The sequence below is a fragment of the Podarcis bocagei genome (genome assembly GCF_964188305.1).
Source record: "Podarcis bocagei genome assembly, chromosome: 9".
Taxonomy (NCBI): Eukaryota; Metazoa; Chordata; class Lepidosauria; order Squamata; family Lacertidae; genus Podarcis; species Podarcis bocagei.
In genome coordinates, this window is record NC_138134.1 from 42,261,451 (window position 1) to 42,280,692 (window position 19,242).

Below are 19,242 nucleotides of genomic sequence, written 5' to 3' on the forward strand. Positions count from 1 at the left end.
GATAAGCTTTTTAAAAAAGTGCTAGCCAATTAATTGGGACTTTTAAATTTATTTCATTTAGCAAGATTTATATACCACTTCATAAATAAACAGCCTCTAAGCAGCTTACATAAAAATAGTTCATGAAACAATTATGTAGTTGAAACACTTTTTAATTGGTTTTTACAACTGATTGTACCAGCATTACAGCCCTGCTAAGGATGCTTTGAGGCATAGCATTTTGTGAGTGATTAACACTGACTTAGAACAGTAGCCATTTACCAGTAAGTGCACCAGTCATTCCATAATGATCATCCCATGCCAGTTACTTCTAGTCCATATGAACCAGCAGGAGCAGTACAGCTGGAGCAATTAGCGTGGTGTCAAAACAGTGATAGTACCTCTAAATTTTTACTTTCCCTGCAGTCCTTCCTTTTTCAGTTCTGCCAGTGCTGCTAGAAACAACAATGGAAAACTTACTAAAACTGACTAATGACACTCCTAAGGGAACACTATCCACATACCTTAAGGAGGTGTAGGGAGGGAACATTATTTGAATTTATTCAGTGTATCAGCCAGAAGTGAACATCGATAGCTTTTCTGTTTTTCCTGCTAACAGTATAACAAATGCACAATATTTACTGTATTTTTGGTTGCCAAATATCTAAAGTTCTCTGGGTGACATATAGCATATAATAAAAACCATGAAATACAAAATACAATTCTAAAAAGTAGCATTAAAACAATTAATATAAAACTGAACTAAAATCAAAGCCACAACAAAAACATTCCAGGTGTGAAACAAGGGTAAAAGCATCAGATTTAAAAGACCTGTGAGAATAAAAAGGTCTTTGCCTGGCACTGAAACATGCTGCTTATTTATTATGTGAGCCAGACATCTCTCAAGGAACCACAAAGAGGTCTAGGTTATCTCATTTCTTCAAAACTAAAGAACAATTTTTTGTTGCTGAGAGAATGCAGTTCTTTCGCCAGTTAGCCAAACTGTGCAATTAAAAGTACTGCCCGTAATGCTGTTGCACATATAGTGTGAGGGCCTATTGGACAGTGCTTGTGACATCATTAATGGGCGATAATGGATAAGCCCACTGTTTGCAAGCTCTTGTGTGTTAAAACTGCTCGGAAATTAGTCAGTATGGAGAAGCCCCTTACTACTTTCTCGTCCCACCCACTTTCTATTCCATGTTGTGTACATCTCTTGTGAACTATAGGGCACTATATAGCTCAAGTATTCCACTACCATCATCTTTGTAGTGATTCCCATCCCCCATTCATTATGTGTGAATTTGATATTGAATTGTTGACTTTGTATTTGGACTTGCTGGATTACTCTGCAAATATTAAAATCAATAGGAGCTGGATTTCAACTGCTTGTCCAGATATGAACCCCTATTTTCCCCTATTGAAAATACACATTAGGACAGCACAGAATCTAACTTACAGTAATTTACAAGAAGTAATTATAAAAGCTAGGCCTTTCTTCATAGCTGGTTTTACAGGGGGGCGGGGCGGTTAATGTTAAAGAAGGCCTTTGCTTTTATTCTTTAGATCACAAGTCTGTTAGATTTTTGTTTCTGCAATATCCAAATCTTATTACTTCCTTGTCTCTGTCACTCCTTTGTATATGAATCATAACCCTTCATATTGATCTTGAATGCATTGACTGCACACTGGTAGAGCTGGGCTGCTTCTGCACTTCTGCTCTTAGCTTGGGAAGAGAAGAAGCCAGTAAGCTTGGTTTTAACCCATATAGTCTTCAGTGGGAACCACATAATCATGTGTGTGTGGAGGGGCCTGTAAGTCTTATGTGGAAATCAATCTTGGCTGTCTTGGTTTATTTTTGTTTATTTTTTGTATTTGTATTTTCAGGACCACTGAAACCAGAAATCACCATCACATACATAGCTGTTTCAGCTATATTCTTTAACAGTGGGCTCTCGTTGAAAACTGAGGTACTGCAAATGAATGTTAATCTTTCTCACTTTTTTGTTGTTGATGGGAGCATCAGGCTGCTAATGGCATAGTACCAACAGCAGTCAATATGTGCTTATAGTTTTAGGAGACTATATGCATCAAGAGTGGGAGAAAAAGATGTAATGGATTACATCCGTACCCATAAATTACTGTCACAAGGTCCCTTATTGCTTCTGTATTAAACTTGATATTTTGCTATTAGTTTAACATGGAAATTATCTGTATGGATTGTGTTGAGTCTATATCTGCAGTCCTACAGTGGGTCATTTGCAAAGTATTTACTTGGAGTCATTTTATTGATTCAAATGGAACTTGGGTCCCAGAAAATTGTGATCAGGTGACTCTAATTTTGGTAACACAGGTTTTTCAGAGCTGATTCTGCTAGTATGGGCATGTGGCTAATAAATTGGCGTTGAACCAGCATCAGCTGAACAGCCCATGTGATCTATTGAAGTTAGGTATATTTCAGAGCAGTGACACCCTGTTTTTCCCACGCTCCTAATTATGCATTGTGGCATGACCTTGGTGTGTGGGCAGCTTTTGTAAACATGTGTTTAATATCGCCACTTAATCTCCAGCTGTTGTAAGTTTGTTCCCAATTTATTATTTCTCCATGTGTAATCTGAGGCTCAGAATTCAAGTCCTGCAGTATTTATGTGGTAAAGTAGGCTTGGAGCCACCTTACATAACACTGGATGGCTTTTTGATAAGTCATTTTTTGGGGGGGAAATTAGAATAGCTTTAGATAACAGGATTGATTATTTAGGGTCATAGCTTGACAAATATTGAAAATATTGTTGCACTAGGACTAGCCATTTATATACACGCACATATATGCTAGCTAGTCTTTTTCTGGGTGGTGGCAGGGCTAACCTTTGGTGAAGTCTTGCTGCTACGTAATTCTCATCATACCTGACTGTTGGCCATGCTGGCTAGGGATAATGGGAGTTGGACTCAACACCTGGGGACCCAGAGTTTTAGAAGACTGCTCTAAAGTCTATTATTTTTTAACGTTGTAGGTACAGGTGTCACCTGTCCAGTTGTTATAATTTTTAATTTGAATGTGTATTTTACTATTAATCTGGCTTCTGCTTAGTTTTGACAGTGGGTGATTTAAAATTTGCATGCATCAGGACAGTGAAGCAAAGACCCTTTTTTACAGAATTGGAGAATAGGCTTTTTGAAGCAATATGTATCTGACATATATAATAATGATACCAACTTAAGCAATACAAAATAGAACTGACTTCAGCTGTTAAAACTGCAACCTCTTCTTCTCTTGTTGCTTTGTAGGAGCTGACAAGTGCTTTGATGCATGTGAAATTGCATCTTTTTGTCCAGATCTTCACACTTGTATTCTTCCCAACAGCAATATGGCTATTTCTTCAACTGTTATCTATCACACCTATAAATGAATGGCTTTTAAAAGGGTATGTTTTAACATCTAAAGGGTGAAATATTTATGGCTGCTTTTCCAGAAATGTGCTATCGGTATCATTAGGGCTGATTTTTCCCTCCTGTGTACGTGATTTTTCTGCGTACGTTCATGCTTTGACACTTGCTGTTGGAAAAAAAATATGTATGCAAAACATTACTCTTTCAAAATCTTGGTCTCATGTATCCAAAGACTTGGCAGCTAATTTTATATGTAGGGACTTACTCAGCAGATCATGCCTCTTCTTGACAAGCCTTCTGTATTGAATTTGCTAGTTTAGGTTTCAAGGACTAGGAGTAAAAATGGGGGGAAATTGGTGGTAGAATAGTAGCTTAACTGTTTGAGTATGTATGAAACAGAATATGCAGCTTCACTCTCCACAGCAGGGGTGAGGAACCTTTTTTCTATGATGGTCTGTTGACCCGTGGGAAAAGTCAATCAGGGGTCACAGTTGATGGCAGGCACTGCCAGGGCTAAAAGCGAGTGGAGCCGGCAAGATTACATGGTGATCTCTCTCTTTAGCTATTAGCTTCCCAGCATCTTGAATTATTTTTTCACTCTCTCAAATTCTGACTAAGAAAAGTCCTTTGCCATGTTGGTAATTGTTTTTCAATGCAGTATGCCCCTCCCCCATTTTATCTGTAAATGCTTTCAGAGATCAAGAGCTATAGAAAATTGCAGTGTATGAATATGGCTGTCAATGTGCAGAAAAAAATATCAAGCACCATATTGCAGCATATTCAGCTAAATTCTGTAATGAAAGCAGTTCAAGTTGTATCCTTTTCTAGAAGTACTCTTTTTTTGCCTCTAAGGAATATAGCTGCTCTATTTATTTATTTAATGTGCCAGTATGCTACCGTTCCATCTGCATATTGCTCATGGTAGATAATAAAAGGAAAATCAGAATACAAACTGAAACATACTCAAAATACACCATAAAAACCACACACCAGTGACTGCACCAGTCATGCGTACAAGCAGTGGAAATGGAAAATGATTAAAAATTGGTTTGATCCCAAAGAGGACTTCATTGAGGGCGGAGGAAGCCCCAAAGAGACTGGAGGCGCAGCAGGGCTTTGTTAAGGCTCCTCAGGCTCCCTGCCTAGTAGCTGACATGTGCAGCCCCACAACCCCAGCTGCTTTTCTGCATAGCCTTCAGCTGGCTCCAGAGCTTCAACTCTAGTTGAAGAGAGAGTTGTGTGGAGAGAGAACCTGAAAAGAGGGAGCTGGAGAGCAGGAAAAAAATGGGTGTTTAGAGACTTTTTAGAGGGTCTTCCCACTTAGGCGATTTTAGCTTATGCCTGCAGGGGCTTGGAACATAACTCCCGCACAAGTGGGGAGACACCTGTACAAATGTAAACGCTGGTGTGTAACTATTCACAAAGATAAGACCCAAATATTTAGAAACAGGACAATTTTTATTTTACTGTCTGTGGGTGAAGTGTTGAATTGCAGGTAAGCTGTTAGAAATTCAAGGCAAAACAGTTGCAAAACAAATGTGGTTTGAGGACTATTGTTTGTACATCTTCTCCCAGTAATGCTATTTAGAAGGTTTTTTGAAGTGCAAAACTGTGTGCCACTCCCTCAACTTTAACTCCAGTATGTAGAAAATATTACAGCAAATATCTCTCTTTAGGGCAATTACTTACATCTCACTCACAGGCTGTCAGTCTACATTGTATATTATTAGGCTGCTAAATACTGTATAAGAACATTTTATTGTTTACTTCTGGTATAATATCGCTGCCTCCTTTTTATTTCTTGGTCTCATCTTTGCCGCATAGGATATGTTTTGTTAACTCATACAATATATTGTCATGGTCGTCTTTGAGACTCTTGTCCTAACTAGGGTTCATTAATACCAAGAATGTGATCATAATGAACAGCGCTTTTCCATAAGGGACGATCTTGTGATGCAATTCCTCTGTCCTTTCACTGTGTTCTGGTTATTATTTCTCTTCTGGCAATGTTATAGTGAGAGCAATCATACTTGAGATTTACATGGGGTCATCAGCAGGGAGCTGGACCAGATAGCTTTTGAGATTCCTTTCAACTTTATGATTCTTTAGCACTTTCTGACTTTGAGGTAGATCATGTTTCTGTCTCCTTTTTTGTGGGTAGAGGGCAAAGAGAGGATAGAACACATGAAACTGCCTTATACTAGGTCAGACTAATGTCAATTTCATCCAGTATTTTCTACTCTTAACTTGGTGGCCTGTTGCTTGTTCCAGGATTGAACCTGGCACCTGGAGGCAAAACATATGTTCGTCCACCGAACCAGGGGTCCTCCCCTAAGACCACTTCAGATTTCTCTCAGCACTGTTGCTAAGCCTGCTTGCAAACCACATCCTCTGAAGCAGAGAATACTTTCTCCAATTCCAGATATATGATGGATGGGGGTGGGGTATGTAATAATGAAAATTGTACTCCGCATGTGTTCAGGGGTCCTCTTGTTTCTGGAGCTGAATCTTGATATTGAAAGCAGATTCTGGGAGTGAACCTTAGTAGGTTCAAAGTAAGCTTTATATGCACATCCTCCCAGGAAGCTTCTCAAATTAATGCATGTATTACCATATCCCCAGCAGAAACAACCACTTATAATGTAAAGGCAGAAGTTCCTGAAAGCTACTCAGCTCTTTCATTCTCAGGGCTTGCCACCTTCCTAGGTTACTCCTATCTGTACAGATTTACCAAACATTATTCACATTAAGACAGTATTCTTCAATCTTGGTTCCCCAGAAGTCATTGGACTACAATTCCCATCATCCATCAGCTGGCCTGGAAAGATGGGAGTTGTAGTCCTACAGCATCTAAGGGCCCAAGTTGAAGGACATTGCATTAAGATTTCTCTCTATAATCTGGAAGGGGTAGAAAAATGCTTTTTAAAAGAACAAACATAAATGCTTGGAAATTAAATGTATTGACTACACCTGGAAGCTAGAATTTCACCATGCATGGCACAATCACAGCGTGCAGTGAGCACCTCCTTGTTTTCCTGTGAATGGTGGGACTGGTACTCCTGCCACAGGATGTAAGAGTACATCCTGTGGTAGAAGTTATCTTAGACTTTGAGTTCAGGACCGGAAGAGATTTTAGCATGTTAGTGTAGTTCAAAGCATCTGGGAAGTTGGATTTCAATTTTCAGTATACAGTATATTCCTTGGCTTCAGTTTTTAATAACAGTTTTCTATCTCCTTTCCTGTCATGTCTAATAGATTGCAAGCAGGGATTTTTATTTTTATTTTGTATTAAAAAAATTATTGCCAAGTGCCCAGATATTTTAGACTCTGAATAAATAAAAGCAACAAAACAAAGCAGAGACAGTATGTTTACCTAGGAATGAACTGAGGCCTGACCCAGCCAAAATTTACAAGGACAAGCATCCTACAGCCGCCGCTCCATGGATTATTTTCCATAACTGATGAGGGATCTTGGAACATTTTTTGAATTTAATAGATTGGTAGGTCATGCCTCAGAGCAATCTACTGCCACACACTCCATTAACATGAATAAAGTTTGAACAGTTAAAGTGTTTAGGGAATTGTAGCTTATGCCTCAAGAGCCCTGCACTGAATATCATAACACTCCGATTTACAGAGGAAAAACAAAGCTTTATAACAAAGCTTCTTATCCCGTTTTGTGTAGAATGACTTCTGCAAGCTGCTCATGTATCTGTATACATCTGAAAAGGAATGAGCAGTAGACTGCAAATGGATTTATCAGAAGACCATGTGGTCTTCCTTAAAGGGAATATTTAGCTTCTTGGGCAGATACAGAAACAGCTTGTATGAGTTGCCCATTATCCCAGTCCAGATCTACTTGTGCATTACAGTTTGAGCTACCCCATTTACTTTCATGGGGCATGTAGCATACAGATACTTGCACGCTTGTGAATGGGGTAGCCTTTGTGGATTCAAGTATTTTAGCACAGAATTATGAAGTTGGACAGGACCATGGCGGTCATCTAGTCCAACCCCCTGCAGTGCAGGAATCTTTTGTCCAATGTGGGGCTTAAAACTACAACCCTGAAATCAAGAGTCTCATGCTCTACCAGCTGAGCTATCATACTATCTCAGTTAAGAAAGCTATCCTGTTTTTGTATTCTAGTCACAAAACAAAGAATATTGGTATTCGTGGCTTCTGAATGTAGTGTGTAATTTTGCCCATTCTCCTTTATGGGTTGTTTTGTGATTAATTTCAATGAATATTACATTTGTATCTGTGTATGTTTTCTGCCCCTTAGTTTGCAGACAGTAGGCTGCATGCCACCTCCTGTGTCTTCAGCAGTGATTTTAACCAAAGCTGTTGGTGGAAATGAGGTGAGTTGATTACAGTTTTGTTTTATTAATTGCTTTAAAAAAAATGCTTTTGTGCAAAAGTTTTCTTTCCTTAAGGTTGACTGACAGATCATGAAAATACCACTTGAGATCCCATCAAATAACAATACCTTCAAATGCAGAGGTATAACTTTTGGTGAATATTTTGAAACCTTGGGGATACATGCCCTTTAAACTTTCAAAATGCCTATCTCTTTGTGACCGTAGCTCTTTTGCAGTTGCATCAGAGCCAGGATGGATAGGCCTATTCTGACCAAATCAAGTGTCATTATAGAGTGATTATTCCCTGCAGTACAAGGATGAAGGGAGAGGAGGAGAGAAGTCCCTCTATCCTTAAAGGAATATCCTACTTACCTTCCCTACTTACTTACCTTAAGTAGGAATATCCTACTTACCTACCTATCCTACTTACTGGCAGCAGAGAGCACTGGACAGGCATGGGCACACAGACTTTTGGATCTGGAGTTTAACAGACTAAAGGGAATCTGTAGGTTTGAAGTGGTGGTAGGGGAAGGGGATTGGACTGTGCCACATGTCCTTAAAACTCATTTCCTCACTGAATAGATCCCAGGTGAGGGGTTGACTTCCTCCATGTCCAATTTTCACCCCTCATCATCTTTTTGGTGAGGGGATTACTTTCCAATCATTTCTGGGTGGTTCTATGCTAAAGGTATGTTCTGTCTTTACTAAAAATCTTTAAAGGAATCCTATTTATGGCTCTCATGATTTGGTGTTACGCATTTAAATCTGTACTAAATTTCTTCTTTTTAATCTGTATTCAATGCACAAAAGGTGTTACTTAGTGTAAAGAATATTATATTTTTAGATCTAGTGATGCCTCCAAATCTAAAGCCTTTTCAGAAACGAAATCTTGGAGAGTCCCATGGGGCAAGGTAAATTATTGCATGTGGTGAACTCTTTAAGTCATAGACCAAGGTCAAGGCAGTAGGAGTCTTATTTGAAAAAGCTTTTCTCTCTGCTTGGAAAGCAAATGAAACCTCTCATCATTTAACTTTAAAATTATAGCTTTAAGAAAATTTTCACTGCAGCTGAAAGATCAAGTTCATGGCAGACATAAAGGACTCAGAAGTCCTTTCTCAGATGTAACCGTGGAACAAGAGACGTTCTGATTCCCCCACCCCTTGTGCATTCTTGATGGAAAATAAAGAGTTCACAAAGATCAGAATCTTTGTAATCTACTGAATAAAATCAAAGGCTTCACAAGGCAGAAAGGAATATATTAAGTCTTAGACTGCTTTATTTTATTTAAGACAATACTTTTAAGGTAACTTTATTTCAATTAAGATTATTTGCTTAAAATGTAATGAAATAAAATGTTTTGAACATTTTATCTGTTGAACATACCTCAGCGATCTGCTTTGCATGCAGAAGGTTCCAAGTTCAATCCTCTACATCTCCAGGTAGGGCTGAGAAAGGCTCCCTGCCTGAAGCCCCCAGAGAGCCACTTCCAGTCAGTGTAGGCAATACTGATGTAGATGGACCAGTGATCTGACTCCATATAACATTTCTTCCAAGGAACTCAAGGAAGTATACAGTTCTCTCCCTTTCTACCTTATCCGTAAATGAACCTGTGAGGTAGAATAGGGTGAGGGAGTGGACCAAGGTCATCCTGTCAGCATGAAGCTGAATGGGAATTTGATAAAGTAAACACTATACCACGCCATTCTGGATTCCATCTGGCAAATGCTCCTACATTAGCATCATAAGGTAATGCACTTGGGAGTCCTGCATTTGCATTAGGCCCTCACATGTTACCCAAGTTTGCCATCATGTGTAATACCCATTTAGAGGAAATAGCCAGTTCCAGCTCTCTTAAGTGAATGTATGGCATTCACATTTTATATATTTATCAATGGATATAACTATATTACATGTACATTAAAAAAACACCCCACGACACTATATGTGACGGTCAAGTATTTTTTAAAACCACTGTCAATTTTGCAGATAACTCTAGATACTGTATCATACTGGTTTTTGATATCTGCGATGGTGTGAGTCAGAACCAGAAAAAAACAAGCAAGCCATTTCTGTGGTAGTGCCACTGAAGCTTGATACTGCAGCAGATCCACTGATTTTTTGACTTTAGCCAGAGTGGTACAATTTGTCTAGTCGGGAATGGGCACAGAGCTCATTGATGGCAACTCAGTTGCTTGATCTGTATGAATTGCCTTAAGTATCTATGACATACCAATTAGAGTGATGTCACATGCAAGTTATTACGGTTTCCATCTTCTTTTAAAGAAAGTGAAGAATTTTACTAATACTATGGAAGGCACTCACAGTGCTGTTTCATTCTGTTCTGTTCTGTTGGATAAAATTGGAAGGGCTGTATAGAAATGGGAAGACAGGCAGACTGTAAAATGCAGCCAGACCATCCACTGGACAGATAAAATGTTTATTGTGCCGATGATGAAGGTGAGGTAACTATTGGGTGTATTGGGCATTGTTGCATAAAGGAAAACTCAAAAGGGGAAAAAAAAGAAATGAAATAAATGCATGAATGCTCCTTGTGCTGATCTTATCAGTGGAGAAAGCAGATGTCCATCAAATGTTTTCCAAAGTCAAGCCAGTTTTTAGTGTATTGTTGCTTTTGTTATTTTTAAAAATTCTCAATTTTCTAATCACCCCACTATCTTCAAACTGTTTATAGTTGGGAAAGGGGAGAAAAAGAATCTTCCATACTGAATTAACAGTAGTGGCATTGCAAAAGATGTTATTTAAATTTGTTCAGAAATAAGGCAAAACTGTTGTATTGAGTTTTTCTTTTAATTAGCAGGTGCCAGCTGTTCTAGGCAGAGAACACCTGTGCTACTTGAGGTATTAGGGAGTTCAGGTCCCAGTCTCTTTGCACACCAGTCAAAATTAGAAATAACGGATTCCTGTGGAGATGTGGGTTGTTAATGGCCTTAGCAGCTACTGTTCTCTTGACACATTCTCAGTCTTGAGATCTGAGGAAGTTAACTTGAGCACTTTGAAAGTGTTGGAAAACCATTGGCAAGACCAGGGGTCAGCAAACTTTTTCAGCAGGGGACCGGTCCACTGTCCCTCAGACCTTGTGGGGGGCCAGACTATATTTTGGAAAAGAAAAGAAAAAAGCACGAATTCCTATGCCCTACAAATAACCCAGAGATGCATTTTAAATAAAAGGACACATTCTACTCATGTAAAAACATGCTGATTCCCAGACCGTCCACAGGCCAGATTTAGACGGCGTTTGGGCCGGATCCAGCCCCCAGGCCTTAGTTTGCCTACCCACGGGCAAGGCGTTTGGACCACAGGTGCTTTTAGCAAAAATTTGCCCCTGCTCAAAGTGTACTGAACTCATCTTCATAGCTTCTCTTTACTGGTTGATAAAATCCATTGCCCATATCTACCAATAATTTGTAGAAGAGTTTTGAATGTAATTTAAAAAATATATAAATTAGCATTGTTGAGTGAGTGAGTAGACTCTAATGTTTTACAAAACATCCCTTTTAACACGAATATATGAGCATATGCGAATCTTAAGCTTTACTTTTGGGTCACTCAATAAGTTTTAATCAAAATATAGAGGTACTGGGGTGCCAATACAATACCATATCTAATATTATTGTGGTGGGAACCCCCACCCCATCACTAAGAAACATTTCACAATTTTGGAGCTTGGGCTTGATCTCCCCCTTTTAAATGACCATCATTTTTTAAAAAACAACAACCCTGGTCTGTTTTTGTTTGTTTTTTAAAAGTTCCAATTTAACACCTCCATGGATTCTTTCACCCTATCTCCTCTTTATATAGCCGGAGTCTTGACAACCTGGTTGGAAGTGATTAGCTGGACATGAGGGAAACCTCTGCTGTGTTTTAAGAATACTGTAACAGTGGTGCAGTTAGTGGGCTTGAAGAGGTTATTAAGATACTGCTTGTTGCCTGACCCATATCGATTTCTGGCTAGTAAGCATATGGAGTACTGTGTGGCAGTTTAGATGACAGTGCCGTTTTAGCTTATTATTGATGGGGCTGCTGGCTTGCCACAATTTGGGAGCAAGGATGCTATGCTTAAACAGGTGGGACAAGAATTGATGAGGGAGCCCTGCACCTGACTGGCTGTTTTGGGACCTGTTTGTGTTGTGGGGGGGGGGAAGAGAAGTTGTATCTCGCTGACAGAAGTTGTACAGTATCTGTCTTTGTACCTTGTGAGGCAAGAAAGCTCTTGTATTCATGGATGGATGGAGAGAGAGGAGGGAGGGAAAATTGCTTCTGGCTGCCACTGCCGGGAACCCACTTCAATATTTTTGAGTCTTTGGAGCTTACAAGGCTGCTATTATCTTATTTATCATAATGCTATAGAAAAAATAGTCTCACTAGTGAAGTGGATGTTTGAAATCCTGGCTGCAGAACAAAGGCTAAATGCTTAATCATGTGTTCTCTCAATGTTGGGTGTTTTGTTTTTTAAAAAGTATGTTGCTTTTACAGCAAAATACTTTATTTTATCCTTTACTGCAGTGTTTCCCAACCACTGTTCCGCGGCACACTAGTGTGCCGCGAGATGTTGCCTGGTGTGCCGCGAGATGTTGCCTGGAGGGAGGCGGGCGAGTCGGGCGGCGAGAGGCGGGGCGGCGGCGAGGAGAGGCCGCCCAGCGTGGGGCTCTCGCCGTCTGCCTGCCTGGCTGCCTGCGAGCTCGGCGGGCAGCGCCTCCGTCCGCAGCGCCCGCCTCGCGGCTCTCATTCCCTGCCCCTGCCAAAGCTCACCCAGCCAAGCCGCGCTCTCCTTCCTGCCTCGCTTTGCTGCCTCCTCCCCACCCACCCCCAAAGCTTGGAGGTTCCCCGGCAAGGGGGAGGGAAAAAATTGAAACTTACACTTTCGTGCGTCCCTCCCGGCGTGACGCTGCGCGCTGACGTCACGGGGCTGTAATCTTGGTGTGCCTCGAGATTTTTTTCATCAAACAAGTGTGCCTTTGCCCAAAAAAGGTTGGGAAACACTGCTTTACTGGAAAATGTATACCCAATATGCACAAAAATATTAATGCAATTATTCCTATTCTTGTCTTTATTTTCTTCCTATGTAAATGTGTGCAAATTTGCTGGATTTTTTAAAATTAATTACCAATTAATCTGCCTGCAACCTTAACTGGATCCCATGTTAAAACAGCTACACATTTTTGTTAATGTGATCTTTCCTGTACATGATTGAATGGTGTGAACAAAGCTGTACAGGGAAGAAGGCCTGCAGTTCATACAGTTGGTAGTGCAGGAATGTTTGGTGAGAGAGTTTAAAATGTGGCCCCAAGCACCATCCTGCATAGATCTTTGAGTCCATAGGACTTTTCCCAACATCTGAACCATGAAGTGACAGATCAGGCAGGTTCAAAGTTTTTATGTAGGTACAACATACAAAAGAGCAACACACACAAAAGAATAAACAGTAAAGTGAAGGATATTGGTTCACATCCAGTGCAGGTCAAATTCCTTCTTTCTTCCTGACACTTCTCTTGCTACTCTCAAAGTTACTATTCATTCAAGCCATAATCTTTGACTATCACCATTCAAATAGTGTCCATGTGTCTCATTCTGATTGGCTCTCTCTCCTCAGTAATATCTCGCTTTCTACTGTTCCTACTAAAACCCTGATTTAAGATGAAATGCTGAAAATGTTAAGCATATTTGCTGCTGAAAATCTCTGTTCACCACCTATTTAGATAGAACTACTAACATATTCTCTCTGAGGAGATGAATAAGGGTAATGTGGGTCTACAGCGTTTTATTTATTCATTAAAAATATTTGTATCCCATCTCTTAATTGCAAAGATAGCCAGCAACACATAAATATAAAATTCCTATAAAACCACAAAAAGCATCCACAAGTAAAGCAAAAATCAACAACTGCAGTTCAGAGGAGATACTAGTATCAAACCACATTAAAAACTTAGGAGAAAAAGCCACAATTTCAGTTGCTTTCCAAAGGCCAACACATTATTTATCTTCACATTAAGCTTGTTTGAAGAGGACACCCTTGGGAAACCAAATGGAGCTCAGAAGAAGGGTGTGGTGTTACAAGAACTGTACAAATGGCTTTTGCTGGGGCACTTCCAGTGACAAGAAGGAGCAAAGGAATGTAACTTCTTTACTTTTAAGACATCAGTAGCCTCCTTTGCCTTCAGAGCTGGGAATTGTCACAAGTGGACTGTTCCTTAAAAGGTAAAGGTCATCTTGACCAGTCGCGGATGACTCTGGGGTTGCGGCACTCATCTCGCTTTACTGGCTGCGGGAGCCGGCGTACAGCTTCCGGGTCATGTGGCCAGCATTACTAAGCCGCTTATGGCGAACCAGAGCAGTGCACGGAAATGTCGTTTACCTTCCCGCCGGAGCGGTACCTATTTATCTACTTGCACTTTGAAGTGCTTTTAAACTGCTAGGTTGGCAGGAGCAGGGACAGAGCAACGGAAGCTCACCCCGTCGTGGGGATTCAAACCGCCGACCTTCTGATCGGCAAGCCCTAGGCTCTGTGGTTTAGACCACAGCGCCATCCGCGTCCCAAGGACTGTTCCTTAGCTTCTGACTTTTGGCAGTGATTTATGGGTTGCTTTGAATTACTTGGGATATAGACTACAAGGACTTAAAGTGGGATTTAAGTCTAAGTGACCCACCTCCGCAGTATAGCATCTTTTAATCCAGGCTCATTTCTCATTTCATATTTGCACTTGAGTGCAGATACCAAAGTACAGAATGCATTCACCTTATGGCAATAGATAATTGCATACACAGGTTTTAGATAACCAGAAAAAGATCAGTCCTATATTTTGTTATTACATATTGAATGTTTTAATGTTTTAATGTTGTATTTCAATCTTGTTTTTAAGTTGTATTCATTCAACTTGTTTTTATTATTGTTTGTTAGCCGCCCTGAGCCCGGCTTTGGCTGGGGAGGGCGGGGTATAAATAAAAATTATTATTATTATTATTATTATTATTATTATTATTATTATTATTATTATTATTATATTGTTATTAAATGACTTTTGATGGGGAAAATTGTGACTTGAATGGGTGAGCAGCATTCACAAATTATTTTACAGGTGTATTCATATTTGGGTAGTTGTATCCAATGGCTAAAAGTCTTGGCAGAAGGAATCATAGTTCTTAGACCATGTTAATCAGTTTTACGCTAGGTTTACAGGGATACTTTTATGGCTGTGAGTTGACCAGTAACAGTAACACTTGGAAGCTTAAACTTTAGAGAGGCAACCCAAAGAAGAAAAAGGCAGCAGTCTTAGTTTCCAGGGGCAGGAATAATTTTTAAATAATATTTTACACCTTTTGTCATTTTAAAGAAAAATATTTAGTTTCCCCCTTTCCCCTTGTGCCTTTTTTCTGCTAGTTGACAGGGCACACTTTATTTACATTTTGATTGATAGCCCTCAAAGATGTGCTGAACTATTTCTCCCCTTTGCTGTGCTAAAGCAAAACCCCCTATAAAGCGCCAGCAGACCATATGACCCCAGCCTGTAAGAAATGTGAAAACAATGGTGATATGCCAATTCACTTTCAGGATCTGCTAATACTGTAATGTTTTTTCCCTTGCCAGGAGCCTCCTTGCCTGGTGTCATTTCTTGAGCTCTTTTGGGATGAGATTAGTCTACAAGAACAAAGTAGCCAGATGTCTGGTTCTGAGAGAGTCCCAGGGGTCAGGGTATGGTAGGCAACTGTAATCATTTGGGGCTAAGATCAAAGATACCTGAGAATTACTTATGGGCACATAGTGTGTGTCATGCCCGTTATTAACAGTCTGTGAAAATTTGTATCCCTAATTAACCCTTTTGTTGGTTAAGCTTTAGAGAATGAATGCAGTCCTGAATGAGAGAATAATTTGTTCTTTTTAGTAGCCGATACAGACACCTTTTTTTAATCTTCAACTGTGCATAATCTCATTATAGCCAAAATGCAGTATTTTGGCTGGAATACTTGATGTGAGTTGTAAGACTTTGTGTCTTATCCAAAAATGAAATTGGCAGAGAAAAATTCTGAATCCTTTCCTCACCTTTCCCCAAATACTGAAAATGTTAAAAATATATAGTTAGGCTCCACTTAATGTAGCTAGCTTAGCACTGGATGCTAATGTCAAAGTGTGGGCTATATCAGTTGGCTGATTGTATTTAAGTGAACAAATGCAGTGCACCAGTCTGAAACATGCTTTTCCTGGTTCTAGTATACTCAGCCTTTGTTATCAAGGGCCTCATTAGTGGGCCAGTTGTCTGTTTTCAGTGCTGCGACTTCCCTTTCTTTTATACAAAGTAATGTTAATGTGCTGATATGTATGTAAGCGTGTGGAGGGGGAGGAGGGAAGAGTGGTTGTGTTCATGATAAAATTGCATTTGCAATTTATTGCCTGTGATGCATGTTGAGCAATTTTAAGGGACAAATTTGAGTGAGCAGACATTTTTAAACCCTGGTAGGAAAGCCCTCTGGAGTAATTTAAAGGACATAATTGATTTATCTGTTTCAAACTTGACAGCCTCACCATTTTCTTTCTTGCTCTCTCACTCTTACTTAAGAGCACTAAAGGAAAACAGAATAAGCTGATCATTACTGAAAGAGTGGCTTAGGTTAAACTTCCTTTCTTACTGGTGATGCCTGAGGTCTGCATGTGTAAATTGAGAGTGCTTATAATGGCGAGATTTTATTATTGCTTGCAGCAGGCTTAATAATAACAAAAGCAATGAATGAGGTCAAAACAGTGGCTGCAGAGGGAGGTTCGCGGTGGTCTTTGGCCAATGCCATATTCTTGCACTACACTTTCCAATGCAGGCACCCACCCACCCCACTTATGTGCAGATTATGTTCTGGACCCCCATGTGCATAAGTGGAAAAGGTGCAAGTGGGGAGCACTCTCTAAAAAACCTCTAAATGCTGGTTTCGCCCCTGCTCTCCAGCTCCCCCCCCCCTTCTTTCCACACAACTCTCTCTTCAACTAGAGTTGAAGCCCTGGGGCCGGCTGGAGGCATGCGGAAAAGCGGCTTCTTATCCCCCCCAAGTAAGTGTGTTTAGGATTGCAGCCTAAATTTCCTTGTGTCCTGAAAAAGCTTATTTAGGGATCCAGTGTGCCTTTTCCTAGTGACTTGGCCCCCATTTCCTAACATTATGTAACGTCTGATTATTTGTGGACTGTAGAGACCCAAGAAGGATGTTATTCTCAGTAAGCAAAAAAATAGAAGAAAGTTCCCTTAGATGACTGAAAGTTGAGAGTGACTCAAGTAGAGGCTTTTTATTGAAATGTTTTAGCCTTTCTGCTGATCTCTATAACAAGATCAAAAAGCTGCTGTTCTTCCTCCCTATTTTGTATGAGTTAAAACAAGGCTGTGCAGGGATCCCATGTGGATAGAGAGGCCTCTGTAGAGCATGTGTATAGCCTGGAGGGATTCTTCAGATGCCCATTGCCACCCATTTTTCTTGCAAGTGGGGGAGTGACTACACGGGTCTGGTTTCTGAATTTGTTCTTTTTGTTCTGAGAATAATTGATTTAAGTATTTCTGCCCCCCTCCGCAGTTTGGAGTATAATCTCACTGCAAACGTAACATTTACGTTTTGACTATGCATTTCTTGAGAAGATGAAACTTAAAGCACTATTTAATTCTCTGTGGTGGTGGTGTGGAAGGCTTTTGGAGATATTTTATTAATGAAGGCCAAATAACAAACCTGTATGGTTATTTGCATGGTTTTTGACAGGATAAACAATGTAGTATTAGGCATTATTGGTGTAATCATCTTTAAAAGTATAAACAGATGGTATGTCTTACCTGAATGGATTGAACCAAAATGCAAATTGCTTAAAAAGTGCCTTGTAATGTTGTATTATGAAATGGGGGCTGGGGGGAACTCCTGAAATTTCTTCTAGATAAAGTGGGAGTTTTACCATTCATTAGTTCTGATAATCTGATTGAGGATAGCCAACATTTTTTACTTTCCTGAAGCAGCTAGGGTACATTTTAGGATTACTCCTTAACCTGGTCCTTTGCTTGGATGCTCAAGTGCTGGCAGTTGCCTTGTAAAGGCTTAATCTGGTTCACATCTGCAGTCTTTCCTGAAGAACCTGGTGTGGTCTCTCTGTGGGGCTCCCCTTGGAGACAGTGCAGAAGCACCAGTTGATGCAAAATACAGTCACAAATTTGTTTCCTGGAGCTCAAAATACATAATTTCAGGTTGGACATAGTTGGTTGTATCAAAGAAGTTGTCCTATTTGCACAAAGGCTTCTACCTGCACAACAGGACTTTCTCTCCCCCATTAGCTTTGGGGTATCAGAGGAATCACAGAACACATTTAGGGTATGTGCAGGTAGAAGAGAGGGAGAAGTCCTGTTGCAAAGTCCTTGTGCTAATGAGATAACTTCATTAGACAAAACCCAGTGTGACTGAACACGTTTGGGATAATGCTGTTGGTGTTTTCATTCTCAGTGCCTCTTCTGACACTGAATTTTCATCTTTCATTGTCATTGGATACCAAGTTGATATTCTCTTGAATTATTGTTTACAACCCTAAAATCTATTTACTTGGTGGCCACCACCAGTTGATAGTTCATCAGCTTATATATTAATGTAATTTAATACATAAAGTGATGGTTTTTTATATTGCCGTTAAAAAAAACCTTCCCCTTGGCAGATTTACAAATGCATATTTACACATATCAGTACAAAGAGATCAGCAGCAATTGAAAGCAGCATAAAACTGATACCATCAAGGCTTAATAGTTAAGTAAAAGTCATTGGAGAATACCAGCCTTTGACTGGTCTCAGAAAGATAAAGTACATACCAGGTGAAACTTCATTGGGAGAGCATTCCACAACCTGGTTGCTACTGCTGCCACCACTGAGAAGGCCCCCCGAACTTGTTGTGGGGGCAGGGTGCTGTGAAGTTAGCATTTTGTTATGTTAGTATGTACTTATACTTATACATTATGCCTAATTTGTCCTTTGTTTTTTTGCACTTTAGCCCATTTTTGTTACCACATTTGATATATTATGTGTTACTTGTAAAGCATGTTTAAAAGTAAATCCAAGGCAAACAAAAGCATAATATAGTTCAATATTGGCTTGATTTAAGCATGGTAGAAAAATGGAAATCTGTTTTTCATTTTAAAAAATCTCATCTTAAAACAAGGAAAACCCAAAATAATGTAATGGGTTAATGCAATGTCTTCATGTTGTAACTTAATATCACTTAAAACTGTAGTATGCTTTATTTATTTAAACGTGTATTTATTTGTACTCTTTGAAGCATAGCAAGCGACATAGTCAACTCAAGATTTCCTGTGTTTCATCAGAAATTTGACTGCAAACATGATCAAGTTGATAGCAGTCAAAGGTTTTTGCTGGCTGGCTGGGGGACACTGCTGATTGCCTTTTCCCTATTGGAACAGGATTGTAAAGCTTAGGGTAACACATATTTTGATTCATTCTTTACCTTGCTCTTTTTATATTCTTCTGCTCTTCCCAAATTAATCAAGA

General features: G+C 39.7%; 1 protein-coding gene across 10 annotated transcripts in view; it reads left to right on the forward strand.

Moving 5' to 3' along the window:
* SLC10A7 (solute carrier family 10 member 7) overlaps positions 1-19,242 on the forward strand; it is a 130,174-nt gene that overhangs the window by 3,995 nt on the left and 106,937 nt on the right. For all 10 annotated transcript variants that reach the window (XR_014011660.1, XM_081208454.1, XM_081208455.1 and 7 more), the window contains exons 2-4: positions 1,867-1,949; positions 3,265-3,401; positions 7,650-7,725. Coding sequence is in view for 9 of the 10 variants with exons in the window: in XM_081208454.1 (XP_081064580.1) it covers positions 1,867-1,949; positions 3,265-3,401; positions 7,650-7,725 (296 nt within the window). In the remaining variant the exon portion in view is untranslated. The remainder of the gene's footprint in view (positions 1-1,866; positions 1,950-3,264; positions 3,402-7,649; positions 7,726-19,242) is intronic.